At 38.0% G+C, this 17,282-nt stretch overlaps 1 protein-coding gene across 1 annotated transcript; it reads right to left on the reverse strand.

Moving 5' to 3' along the window:
* Nucleotides 1-317: 317 nt before the first annotated feature.
* Nucleotides 318-16,057, reverse strand: LOC110797173 (cyclin-dependent kinase D-1). The gene is made up of 8 exons (XM_022002272.2): nt 15,587-16,057; nt 14,368-14,666; nt 14,171-14,279; nt 7,085-7,210; nt 3,571-3,806; nt 3,101-3,424; nt 784-914; nt 318-682 (listed from the first exon to the last, which is right to left on the reverse strand). Exons 1-7 carry the CDS (start codon nt 15,695-15,697, stop codon nt 857-859), a joined length of 1,263 nt encoding a protein of 420 aa, XP_021857964.1. The 5' UTR covers nt 15,698-16,057; the 3' UTR covers nt 318-682; nt 784-856.
* Nucleotides 16,058-17,282: the final 1,225 nt, after the last annotated feature.

Here is a 17,282-nt window from a genome sequence, read left to right on the forward strand (position 1 = left end):
TAATTTAATTGTATATATTCTCATACTACTTTGTTAATTCCAAGTATAAAGCATGGTCCAGACTGCAGATTGTGATGTATTTTTTCCCCGGAGTGGCACGTACCCTCCTGTTCCCAACGGGGGTCTGCCATTGTGTACCCATCTCCACCAAGATATGAAAGCATCTGAAACAATCGAAGCAGAAGCGAAGCTGATAGTACAGGTCGACAATCTTAGCACTATGTGAACATCAGTCATACAGTCATATAGGTTTATTTAGAGACCATATGGTTCAAAACTTCAAACATACTATCAACAGACAAAGAAAGGGTTCCTGGTCATCGTGATGGTAACTTCTCTTCAAAAATCGACATCAAAAAAGATGTTTGTTTACAACAATTGAATAACTCTCAACATTTGGAGAGGCAACTAGTAACTTCCGCCAAAAAATTAAAATTGAACTCTACACTCGTATCATCACCTGTTACAATAAGCACTCAAAGTTCCACGGTCGCATGCAATATCTAAAACAATAAAATGATTGTTCCTCGCCCAAAGTTATATTCACCCACTTTTCTAGTAAACTGCTGAGGTTATGCAGAGAAATGATAAAACTCAATCTATTTGCCCCCCCCCCCCCCCCCAACTACCAACCTTCCCAAACAGCTCTGTTGATCTTTTTTTCCATGATCAAACTCCTTGCCTGCAATGGACAATAGACCAAAAGTCAACACACACACAAAACCGAATAGTGCGATTATAACTTTGGAGGACAAGTGCACTTGACAGTCAATAAATGCATACCTGACAATATGACTGTCCCAACAATCACAAAATACACAAATTAACATAACTTGGGATCAAGTATTGATTGAGCTTATTCAGGCATCTGGAACTCAAGATCTAGTTTGCGCTTTAGATGTGTTCTATCAGCACTGCCAGAAACAAAAACTAAGAATTAGAGCAGAAGAAAATTATTGCATTCTAAAATATTATACGTGTTGCTTGATCACATTCACAGCCTGCTCCATCATTACCTTGGAGCAATCGACGAAATGGAAGGTCAAACTGAAGTGCAAGCTACAAATTCTTGAGAAAGAAATTTAGCATACAAAATATTCGGTTTGTGTTGATAATTAGAAATTTAGAATCATGAGTTTAAAATCTAACAAAGTCCTTGAGTTTTTTTTTTGGATTTAAATTAAGGTTAAACCTGAGTAACATTATAATTGCAGTGGTGGGAAGTGCTTCATAATCATATTCCTACTAAGCTATGATCAAACGAACATTCAACCAATTCTTGAGAAACAGTAAGATAAAAAGCTAGGTTCATCTCGAGTAGAGGTCAAGGGAAATAGGGGAGGGGAACACGGTGAGGAAATATTTCTTTCGTTATCCTCATTTTCCTTTTCCATATGCTCTTCATATTGTGTGTCCTAACAGGCATAATCACATTCAAGAGATGACTGACAGGTATTAATTCGATATAATGAAACTAACATGGTACATCAACTTTTTTGAGGAGGAAAAAATATCAGCCACAGATAAGGGTGGTTATTAGACAGGGCTGCCCAATGGCAAAAGGGCCGGGCCATATTTAAAGGGCTTTGACCCTTTATTATCTTATTGGACAGGGTCATTACTGGGTATTGTTATATTGGGTCATCATAGGGTCTTACTGGTTACCCAATAATTCTCACTGGCAAGGGGAACAAGTCCATTAAACGACCCAACAAATCCCCATACTTTGTCTTCTCCACCTATCTTCCACTATTTGTCTCTCCATTACACTTTCAAGAGTTGGAGTCAGTTCCTTAGTCGGCTCCTTCTCGTGAAGAACCCCAATGCTATTGTGATCCACATTTATTTTCTCTCTCCTCAAAAAATGGCACACACTCAAAATCTGGACTCCACAACTCTCCTCTCTCATTAATGGCGACTGCGACATTTAAATCCACGATGCGTCGGACTTCAATTGGAGGTGACACCAACTCCAGCAGCAGGAATTCATCATCGCCGTTCATGGAGTTTTAGCCTCTTCTCCGATCCTCTGGTTTTATATAAAGATTCTAAACAATGGATTCGGTGCAGAATTAGTTTTATCTCAATCTAGTGTAGACCGATAGCTATTTCCATTTGTAAACTTGGTGTTGCGTGTAGTAAACAAAATGAAATGAAAATATTTAATTCAATGTAAATCGAGTAATTCACTACAAATGAAGAGACTTTATCCACTTTGATGTCTGTTGTGGCTGCTGCTCTCAAGCAAGAAATCAGGGTTGACGTAAAGTTTTATGTATTTGACCCTTTAATGACCCTTATTAGACCTGACCCGCCCCTGGCCCGCATGACCCTGTCCACTAATATTTTCAAGTGCCCCGCAGCCGACCCGCCCCATTAATGACCTGCCCCCACCCACCCAATAACCCGGTCTAGCCACAGATGTGGGGCCTATTTATATACTCCCTCTGTTTCTTTTTGTTCTTTACGTTTGACCTTTTGCACGTTTATTAACCACTAATTAATGTGCATTGAGATTCCTTTATTTTTTTTATTTAAACAAGGAAAATTACGTTTATTTATAATGTTTTCACTCTTATCAAAATTCTGATATTTGGGAAAATTAGAAAAATTTAATGTCCCAATAGAAAAGTGTGAGATTAAATGACCCAATGAATTTAATTGGATAAAAATCATTTGACACAAATTTTGATAGAATATTAAAGCATTTATGTGATAATATAAAAGGAAATGTAAAGAACATTTTGAGACACCCAAAAAGGAAAATGTAAAGAACAAAAAGAAACGGAGGGAGTAATAAGGAAAAATGATTTTTTTGTTTAAAAACTAGGGGGAGGTTAATCACATGTCCAAATCAAGGAAAAAGAAAAAAGTCCATCCCAGCCCCGACTCAAAACCTAAGTACAATATTGAGTATGGGCCTTAGTTCCACAAGTAGCAGCGGATTTATGATGTGGAAAAGCGAGGCTCTGTCACAAACACTGTTTCATTGGGAATCATTACTCCTGATTACTCTAAAGGAAAATTGCATAAATAGTATGGTCATTATTGTCAGCTTCCACATTCATCAATGTTACTAGAAGACGGAATATAAAATTACCTGTTAATAGTTGGTCTAGGAGGAGGTCTGGATCCAAAGACCGAAAAATCTATCGACATTGGGATGGTGTCATTTCTGCTTGAGCTTGCGCCAGCTGTTAATCTACTCCCACTGACATGATCATCTAACTTTTCAGCATTGTGAATATTTTCTTCACCCCCGTCACTTCTATTGGGCATCACTCTTCTCAGTTTTCTAGGCGGAGACAACACAGTAGGTCCTTCATTTGGATTAAATTCAGGAACTTTAGAGTTGCTATCACCCTTCTGAGGAGGTCGTGGTAAGGAAGCTGGATTCGTAGCTGTTGGATGGGATGTGAAGTATCTGTAGGTAAGGTTGCATAAAACAAATCAAAATAGGAACTGTGCGACAATAGATGCCAGATAAAGCACCACTTTCCACCAAATTTATAAAAGGAAAATATAGCCCAAACCCCATTGGAAACTTATAAACAAGTGGTCAAGACATACCTGTGCTCCAAGGCCTGCTGTGCTGAAATTCTAGCTTTTGGATCATAAGCAAACATCTTAGATAACAAATCCAAAGCATCATCACTAGCCATTGGGAACAAAGTACGTAAAGGAGGTGCCGGCACATATTGATATTCCACATAATCAGGAAGGTAAATCATATCAGGCCACTGGGCAGGCTTTGGTGTCCCAAAGGCCGCAAAGATTTTTCCAAGTTGATCAATGTCACTTGACCCCTGCAAAAAGGAGGTCTACTATCAACTCAAACAAAAATATCAGCAAAAATAGGGAATTATTTGAGATCTCATACATGATCCAAATCAAAAATATTGTCCACATTGAAAACAATAGCAGACCAGGATAGGCACTGCATCCAATATAGTCATAAACAATAGTACGTTGTAATGTTGGGTAATATCAGTTGATTCAGGTAAGCGGAAAGCACAGCCACAAATAAGAGAAGATAAAATGAAGAACTAAAGGTAGTACGGGACTGTTATTTCGCTCAATAATTACATTTAGCATGTTCCGCTTGAAATGGATATGAATACTTGGAGCATGATCTCTGAAGAAAATAAAATAGAGGAAAATGTAGAAAAGCACACTGCGTCCATGTAGGATACTCTAAATAGCTTCTGAAAAGTCCAGCAACACAGGTGTAGAAGAAGGCATGCAGGCTAGTGGGTCCAAGGAAATATCTGTGCTTTACCCTGGAACCAAACTGCCTTTGGCACAAGGTTATCAATTTATCATGAGATGCAAAGCCAAGGTTCTTGTCGCTCATTTAAGCTAGTTGAACTTTATCTATCAAGTTCCACATTTTTTCTTGTCCATTTGTAACCTTGAAGAAGACACAAGGGAGCAGGATAACACCTAGCCAGATGATTTGAAAACTCAAGTCACTTTTCTGTCATTTCAGGCTCTCAGGAGTCAAGACTCCAAATTTTCTGCTATTTTTAAATCGTACCCTATATCTGAGTGTGAGTGACTTTGGCATCATGGAATTTCCAATTTACAGGGAATGATGAAATATTGGATGAGATGTTTCTTCTCCTCAAGTCATTTTACCATCCTGGTTTCTATTGGTCCCAACAACAGAGTTTGGACAGACAACTCTGAGTTAATCTCATGTGAATCCTACCAACATCTTATGCTGCGGAGCATCAGTTGACAGTCTACACCTTCCCTGGTTTGGTACTTGCATGAGGAAGTCCAAGATCTATACTACTCCCTCCGTCCCTTAATACTCGACCTGTTTTCCTTATCGGGTCGTCCCTTAATACTTGACCTGTTTCTAAAAATGGAAATCTTCTACCAATATTATATTATTTCTCACTCCCCCCCCCCCCCCTATTAACACACCTACCCCCTACTCCATACAAAAAATTATAAAAATTTTAACATCCCCTCTACCCCTTTACACATTTCCCACTAACTACATTAAAATAATACCCCACTATTAACTACTACCTATTAAACTAATAAGTCAATTCAAGTCCCTTAAACTCTGTGCCGGTCAAACCGGGTCGAGTATTAAGGGACGGAGGGAGTAATATAAATCTTACTGCTTACACTAAGACCGCTGTATAAAACAACATTACACAAAGAACATGTTGCAGAAAGCGAAGCCTGCTTGATCATCTGCCTTACTGTTTACAACTAAATCCAAGACAAAAATAAGGAAATTCTCAACTCATAAATACCATAATCCACATTAACCCTCATATTCTTGTAATATTCCCAGGAATCTCAAATAAATTTTGGTCCAAATTGAAGGGCATAGTCATCAGCAAATTTTATGTGAGAGATAAACATATCGGCAACCACTCCCAGATTGGTAAATGGACAAAGTAACCACCCGCCCACCCTTCACATAGTTGTTAGTCCACAACCCATTCGTAAAATCCTCTTCCATTACCCTACTTGAAACACCAAATAAATTCCTAAGAGATACACAAACGAATGAGGGGTGATTCAGACTCCATTGTATGCATGCTGCCAGTAACCATTTGGCTTCTGCAGCCTACATTGTCAAGACTCTATAGAAATGCAGCTAAGGGGGCAACCCTCTTCCCAATCACCATACACCACCAACTTAGTAGCAATTAAAGTTGCAACCAGAATTATCTTCTTCAAGAAAAAAGAACTTTGTTTCGAAGAGATATCACTTAACACAATGCTAAGCATATTACCTATCCTGCAGGATCATTTAGAATCGAGGAAAAGTCTTGGATGAATTCTACAATTAATTATCTCATTCATTTACAACTCCAACACATAACCCAGCAATATCACTCTTCAGAACAACCTCACGGTTCACAAAACAGATCTACAATAAAACTATCAAGGTTCACGAATTTGTCTACTCCCAAGCATGAATTTTCAACATACTCGGATCCAAAGAACTAATTTTCTTTAAGAAATTGATAACCCCAATCAACCAAAGATCCTAAACCTAAAGCTAAACAATATAACTCCTCATCTCTTCAACCAATTCATACCTACTTGAATTATTGCCATCCTAAATACATTTTTGTTTTCACCTTCTGCCTCCCTCTCTTATAAACTCCTCCAACTTTCTTTCCATATCCCACCTCTTGGCTTTAACATTCCTAAAAGATTTCACACTACACTCCCTCAAGGAATATAAATTTTGGTTATAAAAGTAATGCTAAGCACTAATATGAGGGGAAGGGAACTTTAGGGAGTAGCAATACTTTTCAGTTATTAGTGGCTTCAAGGATTAGATAGATAGTTAGTTAAGAGAAGGATCTCTATAAATACAGGAGAGGAGGGGAAAGAAGGCATGTTGAATATTGACGAGTGTTTTGTTTAGCTTTTAAAGAGCTAATTGAGAGAGCATCACACCTCTTGAAAGCTTGGATATCAATTACATTTGCTGTAATTTTCAGTTTATTAATCAATCATCACTTCCTTCCCTTAAATTTCTGCCATAAATGGTGTCTAAGCTAAGTTAATTCTTAGCCAGGAATCAATAACGACAATACAAACAACTAAACTCAAGCAAACCCAATAATCCCTGAACTGTTTTTTTTGACAAACCACGACATGTGCTAGCACCTCAAACAAATATGTACACTGAGTTATGACCCTAATTTTGTATCCTGTCGATACATCTAACTTCTAAGACCCCAATAATTCCGACAAATTTCAGCAACGTAGGTTTAGTTATCTCCTCCAAGTTGAATCAACATAATCAGTCACAGGATTAAAATTACAAGAGAATGAGTTCTGAAATTTTGGCATGAAGTACAAATACCATTAACAGGGAGAAGATAAACAATAATACATGAAAAATGAATAAAGAAAGATCTGCCAGTCAATCTTCCTGCTGAAAATGAAGCTTTGATCACAACTTTGAAATCAGGCAAACCAGAAAAAAGAGAAACTGTCAAAAACATAGTTTCCTTTCTTTTCATATTCATGATTTCGATAACGGAAACAAGAGATCAGGTAAATCGATACAGAGTTTGTAAAGTATCAAAAAACTAACCTGTAAAAAAGGTCTTCTTAGCAGAAGTTCTGCAAACACACAAGCAGCACCCCAGATATCCACTGCAGGACCGTACTGTTTAGTGCCAAATAGCAATTCAGGTGCTCTATACCATCTAGCAAAAACCTATGGGAAAAAAAGAAATAGAATCTAAGTAATGCCAGATAGTACAGGAACATAGATTACTGGATAATTTTTCGACATCCGCATGAAATTGTAAGACGAATTACTAAATAAAGATTATTAGAAGAAGATATTATAAGTTCAAGTTGGACATTTGATCCTTAAGATTCAGCAAATGCATTTGCACAAGGAATATAACATAAGATACACACTTCTACTCAATAGAGCCTTTGGTTCCTTTGACAAAAAGCTACTGACTAAACAACAACAGCAAAGGCTCGTCATTTGGGTAGCCAGGTCTATGATCTGAAACTAAGTTTCCTGTCCAGTACCCTAATTGTGTCAGTACTCAGCAGTCTCAGTACTTGCTAATGGAACATAAAATTCAAACTTCAAAATCACTTTGAATCAACAGATACAAAATAAAGCAACTGTCCCAAGCACATAAAAGTTAGAAAGCTGCACGTAATCAGCAGGTCATGTCCACAGAAATTTTGTTAGCATCAAATAGGATACTTCAAACAGCATACTAGCGTAACTTTTCTGGTTCCTTCAACACACAAGAAGAAAAAAAATGTGATCATGGTTGCAGTAACAGTTACCATACTGTCACGGTCCGAATGTTACGACACTGGATCGTTCGGGTGCGTTCTTGCCTATTAGGCCGAAAGGGCGCAAGCCTTATACGAAGGAGTGTCTCGGAGCTCGAAGGGGCACGAGCAAGTGTTTGATTCAGAACAAGCACTCTTGCGTACTGACAACAAGTGTGAGGGTCAAGGATCGATCTATGTGCACAAGCGGAGCCGACAACGAGAATGTATTTGTTTTGCGTGACTTGATGGATTTTGGGTGCTTTAGAGCGAATGGCAGCAAAATATCTATAAAGGCGTACAACAAAACTCTAGCAATAAAGCATGTGGCAACGATTGGAAACAAGTAAGAATTCATTCATTCTCCCTCATAGGGGTTTATTTTGAGTAAGCTACAAACTACCGGTGAACACTACATTGACAGAAACATCATAATTCTATCCAAAGCTTAAAAACCTGTTAGAAAAGTCCTAGAAAGCATTACATATGCAAAGTACAAGTAAATGAATGTCGGATTCTAACCACCCTGACTTAAGCGGTCGACGACCTCGTCGACTTACAAGAATTACAATGGATAAAAGAAAAGCTCATATTCTAAATTATGCAGTTTCTCTTTTGTGTTGTCGGTTGATGACGGTTGTTGAAGTCTTCTTGTATCTGATTGCATCTTCGTGTTTCGTTGAGCTTCTTAGGTATCTGAACCTTCCATGTTTTCGGTTTCGTGCTCGATGTCGCTGTTATATTGTATCTTGTTTCTAATGCAAGTGTTTATGGGATGTCATCTTCGACTAGGGCTCCATCACTAGCATTAGTGTGCTTCAAGTGCGAGGGGGTTTCTAAGAACTCACCTTCGTTTGTGGCTTCATCATTCGCATTGCCAAAGGTATTGGCCCTTGTCTTTTCCATCTGCGAGAGTAGTACGCTACAAGTAAAGAAATCAAGTGAGGCATTACAATTGTTGTGCTAGCACGCAGGAAATCCAATTCTGAGCACCAAGTTGAAGTCATCCATGTGTGGCGACGAACTTCATATTATCGCGTTCTTCCTTGAGTACCAACCCAAGTTTTCTAGCTTCTGCTTTGTGACGAAGTTGTGAAAGGCACCAGCGTCCACCATGGCTCGAGCTCCTATCCTCCTGAGGTTTTCGCCCTCACTTTCAGGTTTATCTTTTGTCTCTTTTAGGATCTTTTCAACGGACATGACCGACAATGTTTTGGTTGTCAATCTCCCCTTTGTGTTTGCAAGCCCACCATCCAAAGGACTTTGGATTCTCTTGTTGATTGGGAAGGTGACGACCAAGAATTCTGATAATAGCCTCCCCCATTTCCTTGTCTGAATCCCATGATCTGGACGACACCTTCGATTATCACTTCTTACACTCTTGGGTGGGCTTGGAATCGGGCCCTCCAAGCGTGTAGGCCTCCCCCTAGATTCTCTTCAGAGTGATGGCCCTTTCCTATGAAAGTGTAGAGTAACCCATTAATCTCTGTGAAGTCATGGCGACCGAGAGGGTGTTCACATTCGCCCTCAAAACTTTACGTTGCGCCCATTCTTTTAGCCTTTGAAGGAAGTTGAACAACTAACCTTTTCATTCACATGCAAGTCGAATATTCTTTCATATAGTCACGTATGGAGTCCTTGTAGTGGATTTCCTGCAACTTCATTCGTGCGGCGAACTCGGTGTTCTCGGGGTAAAACTGATCTTTGTGTTCCTTCTTGAACTTCACCCATGAAATCTATCTTGATCCTTCCTGCTTCGCTGTCAATGTGCATGATGCGCCACCATAGCTATACATCCTGAGACACGTGCTAACAAATTCTGAAGTAGTGCTCCATGTCGAAAAGGAAATTATCAACTTCCTTTGTGTCTCTTGCGCATAGATAAAAAATGCGGTATCGGTCACGGTCGCGGTATCAGTCGCGGAGTCTCGGTAACGGAAATGATGCGTTAGTCGCGGACCGTGTTGCGGTTGTCGCTTAGGAATTTGAAATTTGAAAAAGAAGCCTCATGTCAGCTCCATTCACTACCTACCCTAGTCCCCCTCCCCTAAACCGTACATGTGACATATTAAAATGAATTCCTTTGTCTAACTTACCTCTCCTCTCTTGTTTTAGATTTAAAAATAGAGTTCTCTACTCTATTTCAATGGAGTTTCTCCATTTCTTTCCTTTTTCCCTTATTTTTTGTCGAAAACATGGGGAATTCAGCTGAAAACCGAGTAAATGTGAGGTTTATAACGTTTAATGCGGACAAAATCGGTTGAACCGACCGAGATCTCGCCGTTTTTAAAAACACCTTTACAACTCGGGATATCTCGTATCGCCAGCCTCCAAAACCTTGTTAACTCGGGCGAAGTTAACTCGGGCGAGTTTTTACACCATGCTCTTGCGTCAGTGTTGTATCGAGGCTTTAGGGGTTTGATATTCATCGCAACACCTCCTCACTAGTCTCTTCCTACAATGAGCATCAGTATCACGCACTCGTTCAACGCGTCATTTGCTTGCCTTTGAACGAAGCTCAGTTGCTCTTGAAGCACCTCTTTTTCTTGCAAGAGCTCGCCCACTGCATTTTCGAGTCTATCGATTTCTTTCGCTTGCCAATCACAATTTCTTCGAGCCAGGTCCAGCTCTGTGACTAGCCCTCTAGCCAGGCTAGTCTAACCTTTCTTTAACTGTCTCAATCTTGGTATGCTAATTAGAGTCTCTTTATACCTAGGTTTGGACCCGACTCTCATACCAACTGTCACGGTCCAAATGTTTTGACACCATATCATGCAGCGTGGTCTTGCCTATTAGGCGGCGAGGGTCCAAGCTTTGTGCAGAATGAGTGTCTTGAGGCTCGTAGGGGCACAAGCAAGTGTTTGTTGATTCAGAACGGGCACTTTTGCCAAGTGGCAACAAGAGTGAGGGTCAAGGGTAGGGCTATGCAAAAATCCGAAAAACAGAAATCGAACCTGAAAACCAAAAAATCCGAACCGAAAAGGTGGGCAACCCAACTGACAAGGTGGGCATTTGGTACAGGGTAGGCTTTTATTAATATTTTAAGTCTCGAACCGAAAATGCGGGTAAACGACTCGAAATCGGGTAACCGAACCGACCGAATATCAACATGCATTGGCCAAATTGCAAGTTACAAACATTTGTGTAGTATTTTAGGTACGTGTTTATATATGTGGAAGATCACATATGCATTATACTTTTGACAATTAAACTTACACACTATCATCAATGTGAAATTGAAAGAAAGCAGACAACAAAAATTATGGAGGAAGAATGGTAAAGAGTAAAACTATATGATACTTTAAAAGAATTACAAACTGAATAAGCAAGGTTTTAATTCCTGAACTATATAACAAATCAATAAAACATGATACACCGTAGCATTTTATAATTAAAATGATGTTAGAGACAACTTCATAAACTACCAGACTCAAAATTTTATCTATGATTATAAACAGTAAAGCAATAACCGTAGACTTTACTATGTTACTGTAAGCTTTAACATGGGATAAGTAATATTGCCTAATCTTTCCAATGTTATGCTTAAGAAAAGTTTTAACGTACATCGACTTAACTATTATCCGACCAAACCGAACAGAACAAAAAAAACCGATCCCCGAACAAGCGGGTACCTAAAGTTTTGGATATGATTTAGGGTCGACAAATGTTCGACCAGAATGTAACGGTTACCAGAAATAAAACCATAACGGGTAACCGAACCAGAATTTGCACACCCCTAGTCGAGGGTTGATCGGCAACGAGAACAAGAGGGGCCAACGACGAGAATGTATTTGTTTTGCGAGACTTGATGGATTTTGAGTGCTTTAGAGCAAGTGGCAGCAAAATATCTATAAAGGCCTACAACAAAACACTAGCAATCAAGCATCGGGCAACGACGGATGAGAAGTAAGAATTCATTCATTCATTACACCTCATTGAGGTCTACTTTGAGTAAGCTACAAAGTACAGGTGGATCTGGATTGACAGTAACATATTAATTTTATCTAAATCCTAGAAACCTATGAGAAAAGTCCTAGAAAGTATTAGATAAGCAAAATACAAGTAGAGGAAGGTTGGAATCTAACACTAATGGTCACACGGTCAATTATCATGTGCCAGACAACACCAACCACGGGCGTACCATTGTAAACTGAAAATACACAACTTCTCAACTTCATTGTAATCAAGTTACATACTAGCTACGGAGTATAATACTAAAAACACCTTCAAATAGAACTTTTTGTTTGTTTCGGAGGAGTTCCCTAACATTTGTGATTACTGAAATTTTTAAGGGGTGGTTTACATAAGAATGGTAATTGTAACGGGTATGACAGTAACACGACCTGCATGACACATATAGTGCAATGTGATTTGAGAAACTAAATTATATTACGACAGTGTGTGTAAAGAAGGTTACATGTCCTTGAACTAACGTAAAGTAGCATTATGTACCTAACATAGAGGCTCTTAGTTGATCCCATGCTTCTACCTCCATAATCAAGAGCATATTAGAGAAATATGCAGCCAAATAAATTCTTTTATGAAAATCAATTTAAAACATTCAAAGTATAGTTTAAAAGCAGATTAGAATCTAAGTTATAATTCAAATGTTTATTAAAGAATTCTACTAAGATATCAATTACACAGAGAACTTACACCAACTACATCTGTCTATCAAGAACCAAGAATTCAAGATAGGGTTTGCAATATGTAGAGAACCCAAGGAGGCAAGGACACAGCAGTAAACCATTAGAAAGTTCAGACGAAATGCGACAGGAATCTCCAAAGATAGGCTAGCAACATTTATCAAGCTCTCGTCATCCCAGCAGAATTTGTTCATTCAAAAGCAACCTAAAGATAATAACATGAGGAGATTCTAAGGAGATAGGAGGAGATTCTATGGATTCATGAGCTTAATCCCAAATCTCACTTCAAACAGCTTTGAAAATCAGTTGTCACAAGTCACAGGACCATCACGGACATTGCATATAAAGCTATTGTCCAGACCGTGTAATCACTAAAAAATACTGAAGGATAACTGAATAAATATTAGAGGTGTCCATGGTCGAAGCCACACCTCAAAAACGGCCCAGGCACGAGGAATCAAGCCAGCTGCACTAACGTTGGCAGAAAAACCAAGTAATATGATAAAGGCATATAAGGACCAGACATACCCAAAGAGGGGTGGTTCAGGTCAGGGCAATTGGATCAAAAAGGAATCAGCCTGACCCTGACAACAGCAGGCCAGGCTCAAGTTGATAAAGTTACAGCTTATAGAAAATTAGGAGAAAACATCCTGGGAAATGACAACTTCCCATTCAATGTAACAACTGATGCTGTGAACCAGTCTCATATTTGATGCCAAACAAAAGATAAAAGCAGAAAATTAGTTGCAGAAACCCTGCACCTAAGTTCGTTATCATTGAGAATTTTTAGAAATATGGTTATTTTATTTGTATTTATTAAGATAGTGATAGAATTATATTGCCGGGATTCAAAATTAGCATGATTTTGTATCTTTTGGTCATTATGAGTTTATGGCTAATTTTAAGTTAATGTAATACCATACAACCTTAAAAATTGAGAACAAACACTGAAATTTGGCAGTGAATCAGTGATAGCACACAATTTTCAATTCGTTTAATTTTATTTTTTCCTGGACAAAAAAATCACTCACCGTCATTCCTGGACGCCACCATGACAGAAGACATAACCTTCGGAAACTCATTACTCTTCATTTTACTCAAGTACCCGTGTCAAATCTTCAACACTCCAACATGGGTATGGAGTATGGACACTTCAACGCGTCATTTAGGCCAAAATCATGAAAAGTTTCACAAAATAACCAAGGACTTTTGACACGTATTTGTGTCCAACACGAGTTCCTAAGTCCGAGTAACATAACAGATAGGGCGAAATGGTTCGAGGATCAAAATTTTACAGAACTTCACAAAAATAATACAATATTTCTCAAATGTATAGGTTATTCAATTGTGGAGGAAATTAATCAACAGAAAAAAGAAAGAAGGTCCACTGCGTTGCAGAAATAATATAGTAGAGAGAAAAATATGAAGCCTGAGTTCAAGCAAAAGCTTTTCTTGCAGAGCTCAATAAATTTTCTTACTAGAATAGATCTTTAAGTGTTATGACGTGATATGACTTCAATAGGCCTAGAAACACATATAATAATGTATTTCAAATTTCACTTGAAAATAAATTATGTATACTTACTACTTAGTGTGCACTGGAAATGAAAAGATATTTACACGTATCACCTTAATGTGTCTAAAGAACTGCATCTCTATTTAGAATTTAAAATTGCGACAAGCAACCAGAGGATGTAGTGAATTATATTAATTAACTAAATACTCACTTGATGGGTAAACCTGCGATCTGGACTACCGAAAATGCGTGCTAAACCAAAATCCCCAAGTTTGAGCTGTCCATCAGCTGCTAACAACAGATTGTTTGGCTTCATGTCCCTGTAAAAAATTACTCAGTCAGTCCACACATATATCAGTTCAATCTAGGTCAGGCAGTATTCCAGTAATTCCGAGTTAAAAGAAGCACCTGTGAAGGACCCATTTCTTGTGACAAAAAGCAAGTGCTTTCAAGGTCATTTGTAGATAAGATTTTGTGTCAGCAGGAGAGAGTACAATATTCCGATCCCGGATGACAGCCTCAAGGTCACTCTCCATAAACTCAAACACAAGATGCAAGTTTCCCTTATGGGGGAAGGCATCTATCAACGCTATTATATTAGGGTCTGTAAGCTCTTTCAACAGTTTTATTTCTCTCAGGGCAGTAAAATTCACACCTTCCTTCTGCTTTCCAAGACGAATTTTCTTGATCGCAACAGTTTGATTTGTCTGCATCGAAACAAATGACTCGTTAAAGCAATCACTACAGCAAGGATATAACAGTGTCACACATACATTAAAAAACCATAAAGAAGTGATGACACGCTTCCTAATGTCATATCTCCTAATGATCATACTACAAATTGCATATGGTTCTACCAAAAACTCCAGAAAATCTACGACTTTGTCACTAATCCAAATCCACAGTTTTCCACGATAAAGAAGACCCATACAGTGCTGGGTACAAGATAGTTCTCCGAAAGAAAACAACTACTTCCATGTAAGCAAGCTAATACTTACCCTGCCGAATGCAGAGCCACTCTTCTTCTTTATCAAATATCAGCTTTACACTTCATAACTAAATTAAGTACATAGCCGAGCCGGAAAAATAAAAATGCAGTATTTATAAGGAGGAAACTTTATACTCCGTATCCATATCCGATAAAAATAGCAGTTCTACCCATCCCCTTTAAACCCGCTTCATAAACCACCCTCATATAACAAAATTATCGCTTTGGCCAACCCAACATAAGGATGCATACACATAAAACCCAAAGAAAGTAATTCATAAATACGCAGAATTTTGATGAAGACACAAGGTTTCAGCTAAGCCATGATTCACCTTTCTCTTCCTCTTTCCGCCTTAATCGAGGAGAGCAATGTGTTCAATGCCAGAAAAGGAGAAATATGTTCTACCAACAATCAAAAAGCTAGTTAATTAAACTAACCCATACAATCAAGAAACAAGCCCCATCAACAACAAGAATTTTACACTAGTGAATGTCTCCCCTTCAATTCCATAACCTGAATAAATAAGCAATAAACAAACAAAATAAAAATTCTTACACTTCTCAATTAAACCCTAACACACATGTCTAAAATTCTAATCCAGAAAAATAAAAAAATAAATAAGTTGATAGAAGTTAAACCTTGGTGTCGATGGCCTTGTAGACAACACCATAAGTACCTTCACCAAGAACTTCACGCTTTAAGTAGCGATCAGCAACTTTCTTTGTAATCAAATTATCCAATTCCGCCATTGTTAAGTTTACAAAATTCTACCCTTTATTATACTAAAAGAGAGGGATTCCGCAATTAAACGAAAACCCTAAATTTAGATTTGTGAAGAATTGAATGCGTTTCCCTAATTAGTTTCATGGGATTGAGATGATGACATTGGAGATGTTAAGCATAAGTTAGCAATTAGCAGCCTGGGGGTGAGGGCTGGGGTCTGAACTCTGAAGTGGAGGTAGCAGAGAAAAGGGGGGAATTTTTGTTGGGTTTTAGGAGTGAAGAAATTGTTGTGAATAAAGAATTACTCAGTCAAGTTTGATTGTTTGAATGATGGAGCGGGTGCAACATTGCAACGGGGTTTTTTTTTTTTTTGCTAATTTCAATATGCACTAGGCCACTATGGACTAAAATAACCGTTCAAAATAATAAGTATGGATCTTCTGTCCTAAACTCGTATCTCATTTAGTGTTCGAACTCATTAAAATTGGGTTAATTCCAATGAATGCGAATAATTATTCATGTGTTGACTCATACACACTCTCTAACACCTTAATAAATGTCATTTTTAGTGTGATGGATTTTATTTTGAAAAATGAGATAATATGAGAATGATATTTTCATAAATCTCGATCAAAAAGTTTGTTGTTCTCGAGAAATCATCGACTAGTCATTGGAATTTCCCCCCACTTAACCAACAAGTCACCAATTTTATCAAAACAAATGGAATTAATACAATTTTATTGAGTTGGGACATTAGATGAGACACGAATTTGGTATAGAGGATTCGGACTCTAAAATAACTCACTTTATTCTCAGGGTGGAACAACCTATAATTTTCGAGTTGGGGTTATCAGGTTCATTAAAGCAACTACTCCAATGGTGTGGCATAGAATATGTCTATCTCTTTGCTTCAAGTGAATCATTAGTCTGTGCCCGTGCTAATGCACGAATTTCTATAAAATTAGAAAGCTAATAAAAAAAAGAGCATTATTTCTAGTTTCCTTCTTTGTTCATACTATTATTTAAATTGGCGAAAGTTTTTAATATATTCCTTTTCTGTTAGATTTTTTTTCATCTTGTTGATATTTTAATTTCATGCATTGTTAATTTCCTATTTGGTTCAGCTTAATTTAAGAGAAGTAAAGATGATGACGTGGAGTAATTGTGGTTTGAAAATTGGGATTTTAGAGGTCTCTTATTCCTCACCACTCTACTTTAATAATACAGGTGTCATGTGTTTTTTATTTACCGAAAGAATGAGACATTTAATTAGGGAATTTGATCACGACATGGGAGTTTAATTCTCATGTGGCATATTATACTTCTTTTATCTCGTGGAAAATGGGTAGGTGAACTTACATCTATACACTTACCAAAGAGAGAATAGAAATTTAGAGAGAATGGAGTTGGAAAGACAAATAAATCACTACAGAATGTTGATGGAAATAGAGATGTACTAACTAGTTTGTGATTAAGCAAGGATTGACAATGACGAAGATATATTAAGCAAGAAAACCAAGTAAGAAACTAAGAATCGCTACAAGAAAATTGTCGTGGAAATCCGAGCCTTGGGTGAAAACCCACCAATCCACTAGTAGTAATGTGATGATG

This window comes from Spinacia oleracea, chromosome 5, assembly GCF_020520425.1.
Source record: "Spinacia oleracea cultivar Varoflay chromosome 5, BTI_SOV_V1, whole genome shotgun sequence".
NCBI lineage: Eukaryota > Viridiplantae > Streptophyta > Magnoliopsida > Caryophyllales > Amaranthaceae > Spinacia > Spinacia oleracea.